The sequence below is a fragment of the Sarcophilus harrisii genome, chromosome 6, assembly GCF_902635505.1.
Source record: "Sarcophilus harrisii chromosome 6, mSarHar1.11, whole genome shotgun sequence".
Taxonomy (NCBI): Eukaryota; Metazoa; Chordata; class Mammalia; order Dasyuromorphia; family Dasyuridae; genus Sarcophilus; species Sarcophilus harrisii.
In genome coordinates, this window is record NC_045431.1 from 190,574,852 (window position 1) to 190,587,358 (window position 12,507).

Here is a 12,507-nt window from a genome sequence, read left to right on the forward strand (position 1 = left end):
AAAAAGGCAAGAAAACAACAAAAAAAGCTGAAAATGTTATGTTGTGTTCCACATTTAATCCCCACAGTCCTTTCTCTGGGTGCAGATGACTCTCTCCATTATAAGTCTATTGGAATTGGCTTGAATCATCTCATTGTTGAAAAGAGCCATGTATATCAGAATTGATCATCTCATAATCTTGTTGTTGTATACAATGTTCTCTTGGTTCTACTAACTTCCATTAGCATCAGTTCATATAAGTTTCTTCAGACCTTTCTAAAGCCAACCTGCTGATCATTTCTTATAGAACAATATTCCATAACATTCATATACCCTAACTTATTCAGCCATTCTCCAACTATGGGCATCCACTCAGTTTCCAGTTTCTTGCCACTACAAAAAGAACTGCCAAAAACATTTTTGCATGAGTGAGTTCTTTTCCCTTTTTTACGATTTCTTTGGAAAAAAGACCTAATAGATTCCTTCCTTCTTCACATATCTGAGAGATAGACTATATTTGTTGTTCTCCTAATTTGCTTATAGTTTCACCCTTTATGTCTAAATCATGACCCTATTTCGACCTTATCTTGATATAGAGTGTTAGGTTTCTGCTGTATTACTTTCTGATTTTCCCAGAAAATTTTGTCAAAGTGAGTTTTTTCCCAGAAGCTGGAGTCTTTGGGTTTGTTAAACACTAGATCACTATAGTCCATGACTGTCTTCAAAATGAATTTTGTTATTATTTTTCCTACCAATGTAAAGTAAATTCTTGCCAGTTTGATTGATACAGTACTGATAAGTAGATTGATTTAGGTAAGAGTTTCATTTTTATTATATTAGCTCAGCCTACCCACAAGCACTTGATTTTCTTCCAATTGTTTAAATCTCTAAATTTATAATACTAAATTAAAATGTTGTGTCATTGTATTCATATAGTTCCTGGCTTTGTCTTGGCAGCTAGACTCTCAAATATTTTGTGTTATCTACAGTTATTTTTAATGGAATTTCTCTTTATATCTTTTGGTGCTGGACTTTGTTGATAACATATGGAAATGCTGGTGATTTATGTGGATTTATTTTGTATCCTGCAACTTTGTTAATTGTTTCTAGTAGCTTTTTAGTTAATTCTCTAGCATTCTCTAAGTATACCATAATATCATTTGCAAAGAGTGATAATTTTGTTTAAGGGAAATGTTTAGTGGATAGTTAATAAGAAGTATGGATTGGCTAATATTAGGTAAAATGAATGAATGAATAAACCAATGAAAGAAAACTTATCTATTTTTGCTTACTTAGTGTCTGAGGTGCTATGCTATGCATTAAAGATACAATATAATGAGACTGTCCTTGCTCTCAAATAACTTACTTTTTAAAAACATTTTATATTTGTCATGTTGTGCCAGAAAAATCCCATGTCTTTTGGAATTGTCTTGAATCACCACATTGCTAAGAGCCAAGGCCCTCAACAGTTAATCATCACATAATCTTGCTGTTAACTGTATACAATGTTCTCTTGGTTCTCCTCATTTTACTTTGTATCAGTTCATGTAAGTCTTTCCAGGCTTTTCTGAAATTAACCTGTAAAGAATTTACTTTCTAAGACACTCATATGAGAATGGTGGCCATGGCAGAGCAGTTGGAGAGTTCCTGGATGGTAAATTAGTAGGTCCTCAGTTAATTTTTTCCAGTTATTCTTTTGAGTAACATCCAGTCATTACTGATTTCAGTGGGCAGTGCATTAAAGAGGAGTAATAGGTCAAGCTAAAAAGTTAGGGTAAAACTAGCTTTGAGCTTTAGACTAATGAATTTGAGGCAGTCAATAAGTTTCTTTGTTTTGTAAGCAGGAGAATGATGTGATCACAGCTGTACATCAGGAAGAGTGATCTGACAGCACTGTGTAAAATAAGTGAAACACTTTTTCTTGAAGCTTTTTTAGGCTTTTAAAGACTTTAGGGCATTGAAATGCTCTTTAGTGCTCTGACAGAGGGCCAGAATATTGTAGTAATTTTGTTATTGATATAAATAGGTCAATCAGAGGTGGTTTACTGCCATCATCTATGAAGTTTCTGTCCTTCACCTTCCCAGGAATTAAAATTATTTCCCTAGAGTGGTTAGGACTTCTAGTGCCTCTTATGAATTTATTTTTAAAAGGTTCTACTTCATTCTAAAGTCCCTCACTTTAAATTTGGTTTACTTAATAGAAAAAGTCAGATTTTTTTCACCAGTTGCATTTCATGTTCTTTTTTTGTTAAATCATTGCTGGGGACAGGGATAGATAATGTTAAATTAACTTTACAATAAAAATGGAATAGTACCTTCAAGCAGAAAACATTTGAGGAAGCAAAAAACCAACCACAGGTTATTCTCAAGTAACATTGTCAGATTTTGACACAATTGTCAGAGGCATAAGAATTCTGCTGTAATGTTTTCCCATGGTATGATTAATAAAAGATGCTAATAGATCATTGTCTCAACTTGGGAACTGAGGAAATATTGAATTGTGAGTTTAGATAGAGAGTAAGCAGAACCCCCTGTGAAAATAATGTTTTCCCAAGAGAATTGTCTACCAATAGCTTCCCTGAGACAACCTACCCTTTAACCTTTAGAAACTCATTCAGCTGCATTTTGATCTTATCAGCGTAGTGTAAAGTAGTTATACTTATCCCTGAAGTTCCCAGTTAAGCAGAGCATTTTTAGTTCAATCTAAGCTAGGAAAAGGAGAGGTGTTTGACAATATTATAGCATTAGTAATTCTTGATGACTCCGCCACCTTTATGGTGCTTCTCTCCTCTCCTCGGGTAAATTCCTCTCTACACTTGACATCTTTTTCATTGTTTAGTAATTTTTGACATCCTCCAGAGTGATTCTTTGGAGGACTTTGTTTTTTCCCATCCTAATGCAGATACTAGACATTCTTCCTTCCTTCTTCTTGCTTCTGTGTGTGTCCCTTGATCTTAGTTTTGCCTCCCTTTAAAAGTCATCCAACTTTAACTTATCACTTCTTGAAGTTGAATAAAGTAGAATTCCACTGATCCTATGATTTATCCATTCTCTACAATAGCTCATCTTTAGTCTAAGCCTTTTCATTTTCCAACTTAGCGAGAATCTATTCATTTGTTTTCTAATCATAAAATTTGGGATTTTTCTTCCTTCTCTTAAGACCTGTTTGTCTCTCTTTTTCCTCTGTATCAGTGATGACAAACTCAGACAGAACAGGGACCATATATAAGGATCCTTGCAGACCACATACTAAGTTTGAAAATATAATATGTTTTATTATTTTATGTTTATTCTGTTAAATATTTCCCAGTTACATTTTAATTAAGTTCAGACCATATTAAAGCAGTGTGTCTTGTCACATGCTATATGTTTGACACTTTAATCTCTTATCCCTCACTGAAAGATTCTTCCAGAGCCAAAGATTTGCAAGTTCAACTATCATCTCTCTAACACATCCCATGCAGGAACCATTACACAGAAAATCAGCAAAACTAGGAAATAGAAAAAGAGAATGCCACTTCCATTGAACTTAGCTTAAAGAAAATATAAAGTTCAGGCAGACAAGTCCCCAAACGTGTATGAAGTGCTTACTAGGTGCCAAGTCATGTTCTGTGCCTTTGGTACCATTATCATAGCTAGCATTTATTATTGTTGTTCAGCTATTTTTCAGAAATGTCCAACTCTTTATGACCCCACTTAGGGCACTGAAGTGGTTTCCCATTTTCTTTTCTAGTTTATTTTACAGATGAGAAAGCTGAGGCAAATGGGGAAGTGACCTGCCCATGGTCACATGGCTAATAAGAGTCTGAAGCCACATTTACTCAGGGAGAGGAGTGTTTCTGCCTCCAGGCCCAACATGCCATCCTCTATCTGCTATGTCACCTAACTGCACACAAGCATTTATATAGTGCTTTGAGGTTTGCAGAGGGTTTTATATATATTATGTGATGACCACATATTTTAAAATCAGCTGGAGTCAGAAATCAGGTTAGGGGAAAATATTCAATCTTTATTCTCAGTAGAGATGAAGAAAGATTGGAGGTAGAAGGGAATCGGCAATAGCAATGTGTGCAGCTGAGTCAAGAAACTAGCCAGACCAGAAGCCACGAGACCAGCAGGCACCAGAACCAAACCCAGCCAGCAATCTCTCTCAGCCTCTCTTCCTGCCCCTCTGCCTCCACCCACCAAAATCGTCATTTCCTATACAACATATCAGGACTTGCACAGAGAGTGGACGGGGGCCATTCTTTCTCCAAGCCTATGTATTAATAGAGTATAGTCCAATTACTATTTAGCCTCACGTGCTTGGGACCTCAGTGCATCGACTCAAGCCTCAGCCCATTACAATATTAACTCATTTGATCCTATTCTCACTTTACAGATGAGGAAATTTTGCACGCATTAGAAGATAAATAATTTGCTAAATAGCTAGGAAATGTTATAGCTAGTAAATGTTCCGAGTCAGGATTCAAACTCAGGTCTTCCTAACTTCAAATCCTTTTACTACCTAATCGCCTCAAATATAATGCAAATATAAGAGAAAATTGGTCCTGCCCTCACAGAGTTTACTTTCTAATGCCTAACATTAGAGTTTCTGAAACATAGTAAATGCTTTTTTACTTGATGGTAGGAGAAGACTACACATAAAAGGAACTGAAAGGGGGCAGAATAAAGAGGACATTCCTGAGCAGAGGAATGATAAAGGAATTTAGAGAATCAAGAGCAGAGCCACAAGAAGAAGAAAAAAGTTTGCCTGACCTAGGTGGGTCCTCTATATGGAGGCTACAGGAGGAACTCTTGATAATCAGAGGATGAGAGCCAGATAAAATTGAACACACAGATATACTAGACACTTAGGGTCAAAAAAGGCCACTTCGTTCTTAGTTCAAAGGACTGTATCCATGAATGCCATCCCCTGGGTGAACCATTGCTCTAGAATGTCCATTATCCTAGTTGAACTCCCATTGGGACTCCCCAGTCCCAATAACTATTGAACTCCCATTCAATAAATGGGAGTTGTGTGAAATTGTGTATATGACTCATTGTGAGCCATTCCTACTACTTGAGACATTGCTCAAAGCCAGCCAGTAGTACCACTTTTGTATTTTAAAAAAAGAAGAAAAGAAAATTCAGAGTAAATTATCAAGAAGATTTGGTCTTGCTTTCAGGAATCTACTAAAGAGCTAGCTTACTTACAACCATCAGGAATATCATAGATTTCTTTGGCTTTTGTTTATTGTAACTCAACCTAGCTTGGCTACATTCTCCTTTGTGGCCTAAAGAGGCAAGACTAGTTTTGTCTGGGTCAGAGGACCTTCCTGCCCATAAACCAGGTCCTCCTTACAAATTCTCTGAATTGATTCACATGAGTGCAGCAGGTCTTGGCCTCTGTTACCTTAGTGTGGGAGATGCACATATAGTTCCTTGTCAGAGCCAGCATCCTCCTGCCTTTCCATGATCCTGCCATATATCCTGGTCTTGACAAGTTTGAACTTGGCATAGCTCATAAGAAGAGGGATAGGGAATTAGGGACTATAGCAGTTTCTAGGCTTTTCCTCAAATTTAAGAAACAGTCCAATCTGGGACAACTGGGTGGTACAGTGGATAAAGCACCAGCCCTGAAGTCAGGAGGACCTGAGTTCAAATCTGGCCTCAGACGCTTGACACTTCCTGGCTGGGTCACCCTGGGCAAGTCACTTAACCCCAATTGCCTCAGCAAAAATAAAAGAAAGAGACCAATCTTCACCCAGTACCCCTAGGCAGGCACCCATGTCCTGGTTTTATTCTAGACAGGACTTCTTAAACTTTTTCCGTTTGTAACTCTTGCATGACCCCAGTGTATATGACTGTATAAAATAGGTATGCAAATAAAACATTTACTGTCAATAAATCATAATTTCACACCCCCCGTATTCAGTTGGGAGGCACTATATGGAGTTGAGACCACAGTTTAAGAAGCTGGGTCCTAGAGGAGCAGAACATCAACTAGAGGTTCTTTGTAACTTCTGCAAGAATATAAATTCTCTAGTATGAAAAAATTCTCACAAATAGGGAGTGGTTTTATTGTTGGAAGTACTGATATTTAATTTGAAAATATTTTCTAGGTGTTCAGAAATTCTTCATTGTCTATAGTAGACACTGAAGAATCTTTTCCCAGTGCATATTCAATTAGGGTACATATTTGGAAGCTGAAAATATGATTACTGACTAATTCAAGAGGATACTCATGGCATCTTGATAAGAATCCTGTGCTAACTGGGCAAAAAGATAGTAGATAAAAGCTTGCTATTCTTCGTCCCTACCTCCAACTTTTTTCTGGGTTACTGCACTAAATATATTACAGCTTCAACTATAACAGGACTTAGAATTAAAGGCTATGCATTCTAGATTTGTTATTTCATGCCTGTGTGGCCTTAGGTAAATCTTCCGCTCTGTCAGAATTACCTTCTCATCTATAAAATGAGGGCATTTACTTAAAGGTCAAAAAAAATTAACATTAAAAAATGATTCCCTAGTCCCTGAGTGATTTCCAAAATTATATCTTTCAGGATTTCAGTAAAAAAAAAAAAAAAAAAAGATTTAAAGTCAGATTTTGTCAAGTAAGGCAGTCATCAAAAAGATAACAAGATCTAATGTGAAGAAACTAAATGAGATTGGATGGCCAAGGAGAGGGAGCCTAGTAGAAATCAAGCTATACACTTCTGACAGTCAGACAAACCTTTTTATGTGGTTTTCATGGCAATCTGCCCTCCTGAAACATGAGCATGTTACCCATGGACATATGACTATGCTCTTATAAGAAGAGGTTAAAAAAAAAATTTTAACTTAGCAGAGACAACTATTTATATATGTGGGTGGGACTCATGCACATCTTTTAAGCCAGCAGATTTTTTCCCTGTCCTATCAATGATTTTGCAATCTCTTTGATGGTCTTCAAAAATTAGCATTTACAGAACTTTTTTCTACTCTTGACTCTAGGTACTAAATGAAGCAGTGGGTGCCTTGATGTATCATACTATCACTTTAACACGAGAAGATCTGGAGAAATTCAAAGCTCTTCGAATAATTGTCCGAATTGGCAGTGGTTTTGATAACATCGACATCAAGTCTGCTGGGGATTTAGGTAGGAGTATTGCAGTAAGCTATTATTTAAACCTTTATAATTTTAAATTATGTGTATGGGAGTTTTTCATATTTAAACAGACACAATCCCAGCACAGTATTCCCAGTGTCATCAGCACCACAAAAATTGTTCATTTTGTAAACAAAATGTGTCTATATTTACAGTTAATAGTTTCTTTTGCCTCTAGTGTAAACTTCAGTACAGCTCTCCCTCCAGATAATAAAATGAATGTATCTGTGTTGTTGATGACCAATTATGATCTGCAGCATAGAACATAAACTCAGATTGGAAAACAGAACAGTGAATGTTAGGTCCATGGCTGATAGTATTCTGTATTCTATGCTCTAGTTTACCAAAATTTAAGAAAAAATTTAAAATAGTCATTACTTTGGAATGATTCAGAAAGCAAAGCTAAAAAGCATAATTTTCACTGATTTTTTTTTCTTTCTTGAAATGATCTGCTTATATTGGTTGCTTATATATGTGTTTACTTTTTAGGATAGAGGAATCATTCTAGTCAGAGTTTACTTCATTTTCTCTATTTGTGAAAATTAGCTTCCATAGTGACTAAGGTCTTGTTCATGATCATCCAGAAAGATATTTTTCTGAAGAATAGAGGGGCCTTTGAGCAGTTTTTTATTCCTTAAATGTAAATGGACATCATTTGGAGTTTAACTTTTTAAGAACAATTTAAATTGTCAGGGATCCCCTATGACAAAAAAGCATGAGTTTTTGTTCATTTCTCCCAAGTTTTTGCCAGTAGCACTTTTTTGAAGTGCTAAAATCACTATGTATAGTATATGTTTCAAGTGTATTCTGATTTTTCTCTAGCCTGCCTCCATTAAAAATGTAGTTTGGAGAACCTTTCTCAAATGATGAAAAACATTCTCTCAGATTTGACAAAGTTTAAAAAAGAAATATCTTTTTAAAATGAGTGTCAATTTTCAATTGATTATCACTTGCTGAAACCATAGTTAGTAGTTAATTGTAATGATACTATTTACATTGGTGAGGGTGAGGTATTTCTCCCTGGATATTTGTAAAGTATTTTGAGATTCTTTGAAAAGAAGGACCCTTGAAACAATTCAGTCATTAATCAGTGGAGAAGAGAAAGTAGGCCAGTTTAGCTTTTTGTTGTTTCTTGGTGTATGCATTTGTGCAGTGAGACTTTTCTTGATTGTTTGAAATCAAATAACTTGAACATAATTGTAGGCACTACATGTGACAGACCCAACCGGCAACTTGGCCATATATTTGGCCTGGGACCAAAATAATAGAGAAGCAGCACAAATACAGCAGGGAAGAAGTGGGACTGCTTCAGGAAGAGCATACAAACTTTATTTTTAAATGTTTTTGGATGATTTTGAGGATGAAAATGAATACTCAGTCATTTGAAATTTTATCACTGGCCAAAAAAATACAGTCCCAATAACATAAACTTGTTGCTGCATTTGTTTCACTGCTAATTTGATAAAATATTATTTCTGAGGCATTTAAGAGCCAGATCATTTAAAGTGAGCAAATGAAAGAAGAGGAAGAATTGACTATAAAGATGGAACTGTGCTTTACTGAATATTTTCTTCATATCCGCTATAATCTGGGTATGCTTATAACAACTATGAATGAAACTTCAAGAGAGGGATGGGCTAAGGAGGCATGAAACATCCAGTATTAGTGAGTTCTGTTTTCCCATCTGTGCCACTGGCTACATGTTGAGGCTCAGATAAGTTGGTTAAATTCCATCTGATTGAAAGTCACATAAAATGTAATGTTGTCTCATAAGGAAGGATGCCAAGTCATAAGAATATTACTGCTCTTACAGGTGTATAAAAGATGAATGAAGGCTGTATTTATGCATGCGAAGTTTGGCCCTTTTCTCTTAGACTATGATGAAGTCCAGACCAAAAATCTGTGTTGCTATGGAACAAATTCAGTTCAGAATTGACAGTGAACTACTTATTTGTGAACCCTAATTTCAAATGAAAAGTTAAAAGGAAAAGAAAAAGAAGTAATTGTGTGTGTGTGTGTGTGTGTGTGTGTGTTTCTCTTGCTTTTTCTCTTTGTTAGGAATTGCCGTATGCAATGTACCAGCTGCATCTGTAGAAGAGACTGCGGATTCTACCATGTGCCACATCCTGAACTTATATAGACGAACTACCTGGCTCCACCAGGCATTGCGAGAAGGCACAAGAGTCCAAAGTGTGGAACAGATCCGGGAAGTTGCTTCTGGAGCTGCCAGGATTCGAGGGGAGACGTTGGGCATTATTGGATTAGGTGTGGTAACGTGGCATTGCCAGTTATTTTACTTTGACTTTCATCATTTCTTCAAACTTGAGATCTTACATGATTAGAGAATTTTGAGTTGGAAAGGACCTAAGAGATTGTCTGGTTAATCCTCTCTTTTTTTTTAAATAAGAAAAGAGAGACCTAGAGAATGACTCTTCACTGCCACTTAGAGACTCTCCTTCTATGACTATTCCTCAGTAACCTCTCTTCTTTGAGGTGCATTCAGTCTAAATTTTAATCACTTAGTCAAGATTCTGGTAGCTATTTTCTACCAGTCCTCAGGACACTCCTTCCTCAGTGATTGGCTCATAATCTTTCTCTCTTCTCCTGTCCGGCTTTCACACTAAGGCACTAAAGCATGTATAGAATCTCCTTCAAACACTCTACTTTCCCACTTCCTCTCTGGTTACTTCCCATGATCTACTTCTCCCCTTCAGCTACACACGGAAATTATCATGATCTTAATCTGGCCACTTGGGGGTGATGCCCCAAAAGTGTTCCCCTTCCTTATTCAAAATCTGAAATTCCTTTTCCTTATTATCTGTCTTTGTGCATTCCCTCTAAGTCTTAGCATTTCTTATCCTGTATCCATCCTCACCATGACCTTCAGTCCCCCCATACTTCAGTTCTTTCCTAGGCAAGCAACCAGTCACTGGGTGCATTCTTTTTTCCTTCCCTATCTTAATCTTTTAGTGAACTGTTTCAACTCTACAGGTTCCTTTTCCTTTACTCTGTCACTGATCATGCCTTGATAAGACCTAACCTTGGATTATTCCACTGCCTTTAATTCTTATTCATGGGCTGCTAAACAGTTGGAGAAAATCATATGGGCCGGCTGCAAATTATCATGTAACAAATATGACATAATGTTATGCTAATCTAATATCAGTTAGGTCTTTACTGCAGCACAGCAATACTTTTATAATTCCCTAATTGCTTCACTATTCCACTGACATCTACTGTTCCAAATCATTCCTTGTTTCCTCAAACTCTCATGTTATATCTTTTCCCTACTGTCAATTGAGGACCTAGCATTAAACTTCACTGAAAAAAATTGAAGCTATTGACCAAAAACCTCCTCTTTCCTCTTTTCATCTCAAATCACTCAATACCTTCTATTATATTCTCCTTTATCTCTTTTCTCAAAAAAGTGACTCCATCTTCTTGATAAATACAATTTTTTCTCACATACCTTTGATCCTCTCCCATCCTGTCTTCTGTAACAGAATGCCCCATTTATCATCTCTACTCTAAGTCCTTTTTTAAATTCAGCTTTAGTTTCATTTCCAAATTCTCTCCTTCCCATCCTTTCTACTTCCCCATTAAGAAAACAAAACCTTTTTATAAATGTATATTCAAGCAAAACAAGTTTCCCTCATTAGCTACATTTTTTTAAAAAAATGCTTTTTTCTTCAGTCTGAGTGAAGAAGTGAATTTTCTAAGTCTCACAAAATTGTTTGTGTTTACACTATTATTATTATAGAAATTGTTTTTCTGGGTCTGACCAATTCACTTTTCATCAGTTCATACAAGTTTTATCAGCTTTCTCTAAAACCTTCCTCTTCATCATTTCTTATAGTGTGGTATCACTTCATTATATTCATATGCCATAATTTGTTCAGCCATTCACCCAAGTTTACAATTTTTTATTACTTAAAATCAGAACTTTTTTTTTAATCCTCTTTTTAAAAAAATTTCTTTGAGGTATAGACCTAATAGCTGTATTACTGGGTCAAAGTTTAATAGCTTTGGGGGCATAGTTCCAAATTTTTTCAGAATGGCTAGAGCAGTTTACAGCTCTGCCAGTAGTGCACCACCATCATTTGCCATTTTTCTTTTTTATTGTCAGTTTTGCCAATATGATGGCTGTGAAGTGATGTGTCAAAATTATTTTAGTTTGCATTTCTTTAATTGTTAGTAAATTAGAGCATTTTTCTATGGGACTATTAATAGCTTGGTTTTCCCCCTGAAACCTGCCTTCATATCCTTTGATTATTTATCAATTTAGAATGTCTTTTATTCTTTTGAATTGAATATGACTATTTATGACCCAGTTCCTTATGGGTCTTAGAAATGAGATTTTTTTTTTTTAATCAAACTTGGTGTAAAGATGTTTCTTGTTTCTCTTCTAATTTTAAATTATATTTATTTTATTTGTGTAAAATCTTTTTAATTTTATGTAATCTCACTTGACCATGACATACATGCTAATTAGTATTTTCAAGGCATTAATAAATATGTAAAATATGGTCAAGGACACTTTGCTGGTGAAATTCACCCAAGACAGTGACTACCTTAAAAATCTATTTTATTAGTGAAGATGCAAGTCTCAGATCTCTTTGAGAATTTATTAATTAAGCTAATCTTATCACAAAGCAAGAGAAAACAGCCTTGTGAGTGACCTTGATATTGTGCATTTCATTAAGATTCAACATATAGACATATAGAATGATGTTAATTTATTTGAAGTGAATGGCTCAGGATTTGCATTAATCTCATATCTATCACTAGAATGCTAGTCTATCAGATAAAAAATGATTCAGGACTAGCTGACTTGCTGTGGGCAACTATATTTATTAGTTTGACTTCAGTTTAGTTTCTTTTTTTTTTTTTTTAATAGCCTTTTATTTACAGGTTATATGCATGGGTAACTTTACAGCATTAACAATTGCCAAACCTCTTGTTCCAATTTTTCACCTCTTACGCCCCCACCTCCTCCCCTAGATGGCAGGATGACCAGTAGATGTTAAATATATTAAAATATAACTTAGATACACAATAAGTATACATGACCAAAACGTTATTTTGCTGTACAAAAAGAATCAGACTGAAATATTGTACAATTAGCTTGTGAAGGAAATCAAAAATGCATGTGTGCATAAATATAGGGATTGGGAATTCAATGTAATGGTTTTTAGTCATCTCCCAGAGTTCTTTTTCTGGGCATAGCTAGTTCAGTTCATTACTGCTCCATTAGAAATGATTTGGTTGATCTCGTTGCTGAGGATGGCCTGGTCCATCAGAACTGGTCATCATATAGTATTGTTGTTGAAGTATATAATGATCTCCTGGTCCTGCTCATTTCACTCAGCATCAGTTCGTGTATGACTTCAGTTTAG

At 35.7% G+C, this 12,507-nt stretch overlaps 1 protein-coding gene across 6 annotated transcripts in view; it reads left to right on the top strand.

Annotated features, from left to right (window-relative positions):
- Window positions 1-12,507, top strand: part of CTBP1 (C-terminal binding protein 1) — a 472,770-nt gene that overhangs the window by 431,331 nt on the left and 28,932 nt on the right. For all 6 annotated transcript variants that reach the window (XM_031943991.1, XM_031943992.1, XM_031943990.1 and 3 more), the window contains 2 exons: window positions 6,958-7,102; window positions 9,170-9,376. In XM_031943991.1, the coding sequence (XP_031799851.1) occupies window positions 6,958-7,102; window positions 9,170-9,376 (352 nt within the window). The remainder of the gene's footprint in view (window positions 1-6,957; window positions 7,103-9,169; window positions 9,377-12,507) is intronic.